Below are 14,197 nucleotides of genomic sequence, written 5' to 3'. Positions count from 1 at the left end.
CCACAACTCTGTGTTGAAACACTGTAGAGTAGAAACATGAGGGATCACTTTGAAAAACTAAATAATATTTTTGATGAAGCTAAAGCATTTTGAGGATTGCAATGGCACCTACATACATGGGATTGGCCAATGGTAAAGGCATCAGCCATAAGCAGAAACAACAAAACAAGTCCTAAAAGAAGGGTTTTTTAATAACACACAAACCAGTTAAACCACATGGAGTGAAAAAGGAATAGTTGTTCAGCATTATTCAGAATAATTTCCATAAAAAACTTGATTTTGCTTTCTGTGAAGTGTTTGTATCAAAAAATCTTTATATCTTACCTAAGCATGTAAGGTATCTTCTCACAAAATATAAAACTAAACTAGGTTTTTAGTTTAAAAAATAATTAAGCCAATAATTCCCCTTTGAAGATTAAGGTAAAAAAATGTTTTCCTTACTATCAGAGTGGTATGGCTTTAGTTACAGGATATCTGTTTCATTAGTTCACAATCACTGCAGAGTTCATTGTATCAACAGTCATGTTATTTGCCCAGCAGAACACAAGAGGACACGTGAAAATGCACCCAACCCTTTCGTGCAATTTAGAGGTGTCACATACGGAGATCAGCATGACTGAAGAAAGACAGACACTGGATAATAATACTAGAAAAGCTCTCTTCTTTCACATCCAATGCTCTTTACAACAACAGAACTTGTAAAACAACAAGATTATTTTGGATCACTGACCATCTCCTCTCTAGTCAGATCTGATTCTGGAGTTTGAATGCTAAAATAGGATGAGCAAACATTGCAGATCCTTCCTTTTATTAAGCCTGTTATGTCACATAGAAATTAACTGTATTGTATTCTGTGATTTACTTTTTGTGAATTTAGTGTCTTCAGAGGCTCCCACATTTTGTCCTGTAGTAAGACATGTCTTTAAAATACAATTTTTGCAATTACCTGCAAAAATTTGGGCATCTGTACATCAGTGCACCACTGATCAGTTTGCACACTGAATAGCTGCACAACTGGAAGGGTTTGTTTGTACTTTTCCTACAAAGAAAGAAGGCCTGCAAAAGCAGTAAAAAGGGTGATCTAACACGGTGGGTTTCCTCAGATTTCTAAAAGAAACAAACATCAAATGTCATCAGTCAAACATATCTGAAATCTCAATGAACCTGACTGATCTTTCCAGGCAATCTTTCGCCACCAAGCACCTCTGACTGCCAATACCTAGGGAGCCATACTTGCAGCATTAACAAGGCAACACGAAAATGAAACTAATTAATGTAGGAATAAACACATGAAAAGGTTGGAAGGTAAAAATGTTACAGAAAATGTCAACTTACTTTTCACACTGCATGTTTTACCTATGCAGAGGTAGGATATTTTGGCACCCAGGTTTATTTGTTTATTTTCAAAATAAATAGGATGATCTTCCATTACCCATTACATGAGCCAGACTGACCATTCCACAGACCTCACTGGTAACTTGCATTATCAAAACTGGCATTGCTTTCTATGATATGAAAGAGTGCATTACATGGAAGGAATAGGAATTATCCCACTGCTGGAGGAATAATTATATTCTGCTACAAGTATAGTCAAAGATGAAACTGTGACAATGCATCACTGTTAATTCCACATTAGGAGAAACAATTAAGTTCCTATTTAAGCTCTGAACTTCTCTAGCCACAACATATACACAATTAGGTACTTCTCTAAGTGATCATTATAATGACTGAATAATCATTTTGTATTTAATATTAAGTTTACATTCAAGTTAAGGATGTCATCAAAAGCACATAATTAAAACTTTATTGCTGAGACAACTGTCTCATGATTTAGTAAGATATACACAAGTTCATATCCAGATTCATACCCTTTCTATTCTATTCTCATGCACAGTCATGAAATATTTCCTCTGATTTCATCTCTGCAGGCAAAAGCCCTGAGTTCTTACAGCTTCAGACACAAATTCAGAAGGAGGGATACTGCATGCCTTCTTCCCTGCTTCTATGAAACAAGCAAGCAAACCAACTGACAAAAATGTCAGAGGAATGCTTGGAAAACAGGTTTTCCATAGCAAGTGAAATTTAGGATTTTAAACCAACCTAAATTATTACTTTGGAAGCTAATAGCTACAGTGTGGGAACAGGTACCTTTTAAAGACAGTACAGTAGACAGTTTATAGTACCTTTAACTACGAAATACGTAAACCTCACTGAAATTTTCAGTGATTTGTGGCATTTAGTTTAGGTTGCAAATGTTAACATTACAATTGGGATGTTCAAAATAATTGACATAAACTTGCAAAAGACTAAACATTACTGTGTAATGTTGAATATATGCATTGTAAAAATGTATGTAAAATCCAATATAACAAATAATTTCTTTTTAAAAAAGCAACAAAATATAAAAGAGATTTTGAAAAAGTTGGTTCCCCAAATAATTCCAATTCTACAAACAGCTATTGCAGACAATTAGTATTGCACATCAGTGAAGTCAAACATTTAAAAAACAACCTTAAAGAATCTAGTCTGAGGCACATTCCAGAAACAACTCTTGAGCAAAGATTGACAGTACTGTTAGAAAAGAGAACAAGTAATTAAAATGGAGAAATGATAATACAGACAAAAAAAATACTTGCAACTATCTAATCTGATGCTCTTTGTGTGTTAAGTATAAAAACTGCTAATCAAATTCCTGTTAACACTATCAATTAATTGAATCAAAGCCTTTGCAAATCTATTGTCTACTTCTGTGTATGAGTAGGTATCTCTTATTTCACATATCATGTCTTCCAGTTTCTTTTTACCATTTGCTTTGGGCATTAAATGGGTTTAAGCATACAAATTAAATCAGGGCAAAGCCTAAAGCAATTACTAGTTTACTGTTAAATTATGTAAATCTGTCTTTAGACATGGAAACTCAACATTATAAAAGAAGAACCATCTTCAAGCAGGAAGAAGCCTTTTAAGAGGCAGGCAGGGGTTTAGAAGTTATGGAGATGCAGCCCCCTAGTACACCCCCTTCAAAGGCTCCATCTTCACTCTGAATGTCATCTCCCTTCAATATGTAACTCAGACCACAGCACCCTAGTTCTTGTCATCGAAGTTCTGGGATAGCAGCACAATTCTATCAGACTCAAGAACGGTCAGTCAACAACAACTGAATATTCTTTTCTCTGTGGAGCAGAAAACCCAGAAATTTTCAAAGACCTTTCACCAAAAAACCTGTTTGAGGATTGGAATATGGAATATAGCAGTGTAAGGAGAGGGGAAAAATAAATTGGTATTCTTTTTCAAAGTCCAATTTCTCTTGTAAAGACACTACTGCCAGTACTAGCCATTTTCTAGGAGCAAGGTGCATAAATTTAGGGTATATGTTATTAAACAATAATGTCAAAACTTGATATCTCTTCTATAAGTTTTATATGAATGTTCACCTGCATACTGTTTTCAGAAGAGCACACAAAAAAAACCCAGGAGGAACTTAAAAGCTCATGACAGGTTCTCAGGCCTAAGGTAATTGCAGTCTAAGACTCCTTATCCCAAGGAATAGTTTTAGATATTTGTCGCTGTAGAAAGGCATTAAAAAGGTCATTAAAAAGGTCATAAAAAAGGTCATAAAAAGGTCAGAACTAGACACAAAGGTAAATTTATGGCATACAGGATAGTTGTTTATTCTTGTTTTAGTTATTCTAGGCTTTCTTGTAGTCAACTGAAACAGTTACCTTTGTTACTGTGGGAGTGCATTAGGACCTCATCCTGAAACTGCCTGCCTATTTCTCTTTTCTCCAAGGCAGGAATCTCTTTAGACCTAGTCTGAAGCTGGGATATAGAAGTCCATGTCCCAAATGCACTGAATACCATCCATAGCATCTGAATGACACCTACTTTCTGGCTGAGTTAAATGAATTCAGGAATCCACTGACCACCTGGGTTCAATACTTCTGACCTCTTTCTTCACAAGAGGCTGGGCTGAGCAAATACACTTAAAGACAGCTTAAACACTATACACTGTATCAATAATTCTCTTCAGAAAATAAACTGACTATAAGTCCCAATTTAGCTTAAGTTTTCAAAAATATATTTAGTGTCCAGTAAACACAACCATCCTTCCATTTTCAAAATTACCTTGTCTATTTACTTCATTCTGAAGCAGCTCCTCCATTGCCTCTTCTTCAGCAATATCTAATGGAGTGTCTCCTTCACTATTTACAGCTCCTACATGTGCTCCTTGACTAATTAAATACCTGCCAATAGACAAAGAAATAAAACCTGTAAATAACATTAGAAGCCATTAGCATATCATATGCACACACACAATTAATAGAAACAATTATATTAGGTGTAAGTAAAAACCCTTGTAACTGTCTGCAACCCCTGAATACCTGTATGTCTTTTCAAGATAACAACCATTAATTCAAATAGCCCTCTGGTCTTCAGTTTGTCTCCTGACATGTTTAATACATACTTGGAAGAACTGAAATAACAAAATGGCTGGATTTTGAACAAAAGTGAACACAAGGTAAACAGGGGTGGAACCACCAATTCCCATGACCTCCTCTTATTTAGTCACTTACCCTAGAGCTCACAAATTCAGTGTCAGGAAGTTTCTATACTTTATCAGAATGATGACTTCTGATCTCTTAGGCAGCTTCATGAAGTTAATAAAAACAGAACCACCTCTTCTAAGTATTTGTAAGGTCAGCTTTTGGTGGGGAAGGAGGCAAGGGGGAGAAAGCAAGCAGTACTTTACACATTCCAACCTCTCTATATGTTTTCTTATTTAATGTGCTGCTGCCTCAGAAGTCAACAATCCAAAATTCTGAATTTCCAATGAAGTCAAATGGATCAATTCCAACAATAATTCATACAAGAATTATATTACTTAATTGTATTAAACCAGTGGCCTATTGAAGTTATTGAGAACGTACAGCTTAATAAACAATTAAGACATCAATACAGATCAGTCTTGCAACTTAATATTTCCACTTCCCTAAAAAATTAAATACTTTAAGCCATGACAGGAGTCAACATAAGCAAAAAACATACTTCCTCCATATGCAAACATACCTCCTGCTTTGCAGAGCTTAATTTATATTTTCCATATATTTGAGAAAAAAAAAATCAGGAAATAGTGAAGAATTACTCATCCATTTGTGGATGAAATGAAGAGTGCTTTTTTACTTTCACTATTACAGAATGCCAAATTACGCAAGAGACAATCACAAAATTTATTCAACACTAATACAAATTACTTGAAGTACTTAATTGATGGCTAACTTTTCCCAATTAATTATGGTCCTAGATCCAGAATCAGTTATATTTTCCTTATCTTTATTCAATAACTCAGAATCAAGTACTTTCATATATTTCTATTTTTTACTGTATGACTTAAATAGTACATGTTATTAAACCTCTGTAATTACTTTAAGCAGAGGTAAGAATGAACAGATTACAAAGTAAAAATTAATTCCCAGAAATGTAACCATATCTCTTGGGATATGCATCATCAGTTGCCACCAACAACTTTGATGCTGGTATGTGGTGCCTGTTTTATACTATTCCTCTTAAAAGAGTGCACTGCTGTAACTCTTACCTCTCTCCAGGTACAAAATGTAACTTCTGCGGGAATGAAAAATTAATACAGTGTAACAACGTTCCTCAACAATACCAGTTGTGTTGTTTCAAAAGTGAAACACCCTCCCGGTCACAGATCAGGTAATTGCTATGCAGGTGTCTGCTAAACAGGCAGAAATAGCAGTGGGGAAACCAACTTTCTCACAAGGTCAAAACGAAGCCAACCACTGACAAAAATACCTTTTTTAAACAATTCCAAGTGAACAGTCATGTTCTTTCAACGTGTATGTTCTAATATAGACAAGGAAAAAGTGATGTTTAAAAAAATTGATTTTTACCTGTTTCCACATAATACCTCTAGCAGAAAACTACTTCTGTAAGGAAATACATATCTCATTGAAGCTGTTGTATTTGGTCAACTGAGCCAACAACTTATAGACATGATAAAAGAAAGAATGCATAAGAAAATGTAGGGAATTAATAAAAAGCCAGCATAGCATTTCAGAAAGTAATTATTTCTATACATGGACAACTTCATGATCAATTGCTCCTTTAAAGTAGACTCCAAAAATGAAGCTGCTTACAGATCAACATCAGATCAGCAGAGCTAGGGAGATTAGTAAGGCTGGAGAAGTAGAGTTGTCTGATTTTCCTTTTGCAGGCGCTTACAGGGCTTTGGTCTTCCTGATCAGCAAAAGAAGGATGAGTGAAAATGCCCAGAGTCCACGGGATTTAAAGGGATGGAAGAAACAGAACAAAGATGAAATGCAGCACACTACTCACCGAAGAAGTGTTAACTGTCCTTTACAGACGCTCCTTCACACACTCCAACTAGGCCTCTCCTCTGCTATCCCTCTCAAAAAATTAACAGTGACCCCCTCAACTAAACTAAATGAAAGAGCATTACTCATGATAAATCAAACTATTCAAAATCCAATGATTTTAAAGACACCTTTTAAGCCTGGTAATGAAATCTACATTTTTTTCTATTTCCAACATCATGCAGATTACCCCATATGCATTTGTTTATCTTTATTTACAGTAGAAGTAGTTTCAGCAAAGCAATGACAGGGTTCAGACAGTGCATGAAGTCAACCTGGTACCTACAGCAATAGAAGCTTTTATTAGGAAACCTAGCACTACCAATGGAAAGGAGAGCAATCACTGCAAGTGTGCAGATAACCTAGTTCTGCATCACATACAGAAACAAAACGGACTTGGTAAACATGACCAAGTGCATGATGCCCTGAGTTTGTAAGGCATAACTGAGCAGAAACTAGTACCAGAATAATCCTAAAAATCAGAAGATTTTGGGGTTTATGTAAATAAATTAATTTTTGAAGGAATTGTATTTCAACCTAAATGTTAATTAAAACTTATAGTGTAACTTATGAGTGTATTCGACATTTCAGTTATTCTGGTACCATACCACCAAAATCTTCAAACGCAACAGCGTGTGTAGGTATGTATGCATATTTTAAAAGTCTTCTATCTTTTGGGAAAAAACCCCAAACAATGTACAGAAACAATTGCTTGTATTTTACCTTTTTTAAGTAGGTGTTACCTTCATCTTGAAATTTCATCTTTCTAAAGTACGTAAAAATAACATAACTTCATTTCCTCAGCCGATACTTAATTGATACAGTTACATGTATGCAATGAAAAGGAAACCGAAGCTGTGTAACAGAAAGTCCAGAACCATGTCTTCTGATACCACATCTAGAAAAAGGTGTTTTTTGCAAACGTGGATGCAGTGAAAAAGTAAAACCAAATAAGATTTCCACCATCACCTACTAATACTTTTGGTGTAGCACTTAAATTTGTACCTTCTGAAATTCACTTGTTGAAAAATGGTCATGTTCAACAGACAGTTACACAAGAATAACAATCTATATAATACACTGGTAGGTGCTCATTCTAAATCTAAACAGATAAGAAGGAAACAGTAACTTGATTCATGCCATGCTTTTTTTTGGAGCTAAAACTTTAAAGTGTTAACACAGAAGTTAAAGGTACCACTCTTAGACGCTCTTGTGGTCTAAGTATAGAGAACTGCAAGTATCCCAGGAATACTAGGAAAGACAAAAGCAGGAAAAGAAAATAAAATCATTCCTGATACTTAAGTCCTGATATTTTCATGACAAGCACTATGCAGTCTCAGTAAGACTGAAAGAACAAGTTTGCTTTCCAATACCATATTTTTATGAAGGTAAAAATATTTCTAGTTGAAATTTTTGTTTTAGGAATCACTGCTGTATATTCCTCAATAGCTACTGAGGACTGAAACTAACAACCTGGGGAAAAAAAAGAAACATTTATTTTCTAGAATTACTATGAAACCGAGATTCTCTCCCATCCTTTTACAAAAAATACATTTCAATATCATCCATAGAGGGTTGGAATCTCGGTATATCTGAGACAATAAATAACAAACCTCTGAGATTACTGTAAAAATTCAAATATTCCACAGGAAAACCAAACTCAGGAACTAGAAGTTAAAAATTTTAACTAGCAACGTGGTCTGCATTCTGCATTTAAAAAAAACCCAAACCCCTTATAGTTGATTTTTGTGTTTATATCTATTAACAAAATGCATATATAGACACAAAGTAAACAGAGGAAAATATCTCTCTCTGAAAACACTTTATATATGAAGTTGAGTCTTACCTGTGAATTTAGAATTTAAGAATCTAGAGATGCTCAAACTTGGATTTACTAAAAATTATCAGCTGCAGACAAGATACACTGCAGATAACATTTTCATATTATTTATCACAGCACCAGAAAGAGGGACATATGTTTACAGTCGAACCTTGGCTCATTTCACAACATCTGGGAACAAGTTTGCAAAGTCAGTAGGGACATAATTAACTTTAAGTACTCGCTGAATCTGAAGGTCACCAGAAGGGTGGTAAGCCCAGGGAAGGGAGAGAAGTATTCCCTGAATTGATTCAGTTCATTACAAAGTGCCTGCTGATCTCACTGGGCAAACGAGTGGCCCCTTCAGACTGGTCAGAAGACCGGAGAGCAGTCCCTGACTCCTAAAATCTGATGAGAGGGACCCTCCTAAAAAATATTGAAATAAGCATGTCCAATGTGGTCTTCCCAGTAAACATGGCCTAATGGCAAGTGGGGGCACCAACTGTGAGCACAACTGATCTGCCAAGAACTTCTAACTAATTAGCCATTTCAGCTAAACCCAGCCGGTTTTAAAAAAATCCATAGATGGTGGAGTTCAAATTAATTCCAAGAGTCTCTTTACTGAATAATAATAGGGAGCCAGAGACAGAAAGTGTCACTGTGTTCATGCAGCTGTGTAAGCCCTCATCTGAAGAAACCAACAATGAAAAAAATTCGGCACACAGTCCACAGGATGTAAAAATAAATTAAAAACTCTAACATCTTTGGAAGATGAATTTAAATTGCCTTCTTTTAAAATGCCTTTCAGAATTGTTTCTCTCTTCATTTTTTTAAATATAAAGTATCAATAGACTTCTAAAAGTACACCTTTGTAAATCACTCAAATAACTTATAAAAATATATCTAATATATCTGGTTAAACAATCAACTTCAGGAGATATTTATCAAATAAAAAATATAAAATTTTCATACTGCTATTTCCAATTTTTTTTAAAGTCAAAGATACACTAAAACTGTAAAACCTGACCCTTTTCAGACCTCCTATTGGTTTAAGTGTCTGTAAATGTTTCTTTAAATATTTTCTAACTGTAGAAGAGTTTCACTTTCAATCTGAATTCCTAACAATGTTGTTATTAAGTCAGACAGAAGCAGAAATGCTACCTCAAGCTCATGCTACTTTGTCTTTCTCAAATGTGGTTTTGTTTTGGGTCTGGGTTTGTTGGTTTGGGATTTTTTGTTTTTCAACCTGCAGCAAAAATAACACTTAAAGGCCAGGCAAGCAGAGGTATACCTACCTGCATATACAACATATGGAGAGACAGAATTATAGTTTCTTTGTGATTTTTGCATTAATAAGATGTAGTTCTCAAAATAAGATATTGAAGAAAGGCCTAGTCTTTTTATTTTTCTTGAATGTCTTGAATAATATAAACCTGAAGCAAATCCAGTAGCATTAGCATAACATTATGCTAAATTCTGCTGTGGTACACAGTACACATATGCCCTGCATCAGCAGGCAAGTTTCAAGGAAAATGCTCAGTTGGCTGAACAGGAATGAACAGCCAGAGTCCAGCTGTCCCTCAAAGACTCCCTCATTCACTCTCACACTGTTACAATCGCTTTTAAACACATAATTCAAAGCCCATATAAACGTAAGGATAAAAACCCCACAACTTCACTGTTTTGGCCACGTATGTTGTAACCCCTGTAATCACCTGGTGGAGAGTGTTAAAACGTGTGCTACATGGGGCAGACAGCTGGCAGGTCTTGCAAGGCGTGGAGGAGTCCTGTTTGCCTGGGCAGGGGCAGCTCGCACAGCACCCTTGCTCTGCACAACGGGGAATCTCCTCGCCCCCTTTGGAGAAAACTGACAGGTCATTTCCCTCGACCTCCTTTCTCCACAGCTGAAATATTCCTGCAGTTGTCTTTTTTCCTGAATTTATGATTTACAGAAGGAAATCATCCACATTCAGTATCAGAATCAAAACTGTAGAAATTCAGTTGGGCCAAGAATCCTTTCTCCTGCATGATTTTATGACCGAAGTGGAACGAATTAAATGACGTGAAAAACAATTAAGTCAAACTCATAGGGGTGCCTTATTTAGGCACTCTGCAAAATGCCATCCCACGCTGTCAGTTACTGTTGTGCCTCAGCCTTCTGCCTCTGAACATTTACAACTGAATAGAGACTGACACAGGAAGATGGGCTTCTGCAGTGGCATTTAAATTAAAATCAAATAATGAGAAAACTCAGGCACTTTTAAGGTTATGATGCTTCACAAAGTCCAGAAGATTTTCACTCATAGCTCTCTCTCTTGAAAAAAAAATGCTGCAGCACTTTCTAAATAGGAATGCTCCCACCATGAGCAGTATCAAGCCAGCAACTATGCAAAACACCAAGTTAAATAAGACTAATTAGGGTTATTTGGCATAACTAGACAACTATTTATCCTGAAATACAGGACAGCTGATATCAGCAAGAGACCTGAGGTAAATTTATGACTTCCTCTTGCAGAACACAAAACCTGACAATTTCAGATAGCTAGAGAGGTTTAAAAAAAGAATAACAAAGAATAGTTGAGAAACAAATGGCCAAATGATTCTGAGCAAATGCAAAGGGACATTTTCTATTTTCACCAGTATAATCCAAATTTCAGCATGTGCCTTTTTTCTAAACTATTAACCAGTTTGCAAAGACTTTTTTAATGTCCTTCAATATGCAGTATCTCTTTCAGATAGCATCGAGTCCAGCTTCTGATCTTCCCTCATGAAGCTGTTACGAAAGGCATCCTGGACAGAAACACATCTTTGCTTCAAAATTGTCAACTACTCCCAAAGCTATCAAAGTAGTAAAAAACCAAAAAATATCTTCCTATGTAAACAGCACTGTCAATTCTAAATACTGTACCTGTATGAAAAACATATTTATGATTATGAAGCCAACATTTCATAGCATACCAACACATCACTGAGGTCTGCACATAGGAGGTTGTACCTAGCCTCCACTACAACTTCTAGGCCCAAGGAAGCACAGTAACTAGAATGAGATCTGTCTTCCTTCTTGGTATGCAGGAGCATAAAAGAAACAGTGTAGATAACAGTATCTGGTTAGTCTTAGTCCTCTTGTGTCTCTGAAAAAAGCCAGCAATAAGCTCTAGAAATATTTGTACGTAGGTGGCCACCTAAACATTAATGTTGTAAAGATGGAACAGGAAAAATTCCTACTTGCAGCATTTGAAAAGCAACTAAGCCTTCATATTTTGCCATATCCATACAGAGGAAAGACATATGAGAGGTGGCAGAGCAATGTGCAGGTGAAAATAAACAGTGAGTGAGGAAAGCAAAAGTAGAAAACGTGAAGAAAGCCATATAGGGAAACACATGGTGTAAACCTGCATACAAAAAAAAAGACAAGAAAAAAAAAAAAGACAGAACTTGAGCCTGGCAATGCCAGGACGAATACCAGGCAAAAACTTCAGCAGGAATGATACAAAGCAAAACAAAAAGTGTTTTTAAAGTGCATATCAGATGTTAATTTCACTTTGTGAATAAGCGTTCTCTCCTTTAAAGTTTGCACCCTATTGTGCAAAAATGAGGGTTGAGTTTGAAAAATATCTCGTTGCAGCTACAGAGTGCATACAGTAACTCCAGCTCACAACACTCTCTGTGCTTGAAAAAATTGGTTTTGAGTTACACTAATTGAAAAGAAGAGGTAACAGCAGCATGGAGACAGAAAAGGAGGAGAAGGAGGGAAAACTATGCTGCTGCCCACCTTCCTCAGCTAATTCTCCACTAACAAGATGTGATGGCACCAGTAGCTCACCATCCCTCCTGCCTTGTGCCAAAAGCAGAATTGCTAAATTTGGGTATATTAGCACCACAAATAACAATTTGTAATTGTTGATTCCTATTTCTGTGGAAGTTATGAGTATGGACTTAACAAGCTTACAGCCGCTTGCTGGCATTTATATCAGAAAAATTTAAACCAAGATCAATTCTTTTATTGTGCTAAACAGGTATTAGTGTATACATAACTACTACATCACAGAACTTACCTTCTTTGTAATTATATTATGTAATAATATAGTGAGCATATCTCTCTACAAGGCAACATTACTACCACGGTGAAGGTTTTAGCATCGCTCAGTAGTACTGAACTTGGTACGACCACTAGTTAGATATCAACAATCTGCACTTCATGGCAGTTGTTAAATGTCCAGTCCACTTTAATTTTCCTTGAAATCACATTTCTTCCAAAAGAAATTCCTACTCTTTATTCAAATTTGATAAGCAGTACCTCATCTGTAATAAAGAGGTTTCAAATAATTCCTTTTTTATACTTTTTTTCTGTCATATCTGCTGTTATTGAAAACCCCCACACTTCTGTGTCTTAGTATCTGAATTGTATCCAAATAACTCACTCTCATCAATGCATAGCAGTACTATATGTTTAGAGATAATACATTTATTTACATGTATTTCAGAAGAATTCAAACAGCTTTTATGCTGCCTCAGTCAGGGATAACGCTAGAAAAACACACACAGATTAGGATCATTTGCAATGAAATGACGCAGTTTAGGACAGCCAACAAAAGACATGGCTTTAAGAAAGGACAAACAGGTCATAAATTGCTTTAGAGTCATTAGAAAGTCTACTCTGTGTGCCCGAATAGGGTCAAACTCACAACAAAGAAAACCACTCAAGTAAAAGCTGAAAGAAAGTAAAAACTGAGATGCACAGGAGTGACAATCTATACCACATCCTTGTTTTCTCCTAAAAATCAATATTCCAAACCAACTTTACTGTGAATTAACTTATTTTTATACCAGATAACTGAATAAATACTACATTCAACAGTCAACGGCACTAACAACTCCATAGATTGACCTCTCTCTCAAACAGTAATTTTGAATTAGTTGATGAGGCACTCACGTGTGACAGTATGCCATACTCACCAAGCATTTGTGCAATTCAAAACTTGGTTGCTCATGTATCTAGAGCTGTTCTCTCATGTTCCAGTCATACCTAGAAAATAGGAGTTTATCTGTGGCAATGGGCCACAAGATACCAGGCAGGAAGGAACTGAGTGTTACATTTCTTGGGAGTCTATCCAAGCTCCCAGATTTCCATATCTATCACTCTTATGTATGTCTTCTCTTCCATATGTATCACATTCTACTTCAGAATTCAGAGGTAAGGTATTTACTCTAAATTGTTCTCAGAATACCAATAAAACCATTGTTTTATGATAAGTAAGATCTTTCCTATGTACATGACTTCTCAAAGTAGGATGGTTTCTTGAGACATGAGCTGCACTTTCAAATTCTTTTTCAGTGCTCTGAGCTTTACACTGGAGATCAGTCCCTTGACTTTCCATTAAGTCATATGTCCCTGAGGAACATATCTCTGAACTTAAATTCTAGTACATTTAGCCTTAGAAGATCAGAAACACAATATACTTACTAAAAAATAGTTACGGTCACAAGTAGAGATGCACACAGTAACCCAACCTGATAGAAAGCAGCTAGAGAGCACATACTGCCTTTGTGCATTCTTGAGTGACCAGGTCTCCTACACTCAGTTGAACAAACAGGTAACAAATTTGTTGGGTCCTATAGTTTCCTCTAACCCATCAACTAGATCTTACTGTGTATTTCTGTCAAGTGGGTTTTATCCACACATCAGATCACAGCTACACAGTAGAAAAGAGTAAATTCTACCACATAGTGACATGATTTTAAAAAGGGAATCTCACCATCAACCATAACAACTTCATCAGTATTTAATTATTCACAGGATGTACATATATGTGGTAAAAACATGCTGGTAACGGTACACAGCCCCAGTACATCCTCAGAAAAAAAATGCCAACTGATATTAGCTCACTGATCTTCTCCAAGTTTCCCCATTATTTTATCTAACAGAATTTAGCTTTATCCTTGCAGATATCCAATACAAGCTTGGAGAAGGAGAAACTTTTAT

The 14,197-nt window shown here is 35.9% G+C and overlaps 1 protein-coding gene across 8 annotated transcripts in view; it reads right to left on the bottom strand.

Annotated features, from left to right (window-relative positions):
* The window catches only part of PPP1R12A (protein phosphatase 1 regulatory subunit 12A), a 112,603-nt gene that overhangs the window by 53,370 nt on the left and 45,036 nt on the right, over nucleotides 1–14,197 (bottom strand). For all 8 annotated transcript variants that reach the window (XM_051795711.1, XM_051795715.1, XM_051795714.1 and 5 more), the window contains exon 3: nucleotides 4,126–4,244. In XM_051795711.1, coding sequence (XP_051651671.1) covers nucleotides 4,126–4,244 — 119 coding nt within the window. The remainder of the gene's footprint in view (nucleotides 1–4,125; nucleotides 4,245–14,197) is intronic.

This window comes from Manacus candei, unplaced genomic scaffold (genome assembly GCF_025592945.1).
Source record: "Manacus candei isolate 608988 ecotype Guabito, Panama unplaced genomic scaffold, ASM2559294v1 h1tg000043l, whole genome shotgun sequence".
Taxonomy (NCBI): domain Eukaryota; kingdom Metazoa; phylum Chordata; class Aves; order Passeriformes; family Pipridae; genus Manacus; species Manacus candei.
The sequence above is the reverse complement of the archived record's forward strand: the minus strand, read 5'-3'. Positions and strand labels throughout refer to the sequence as shown.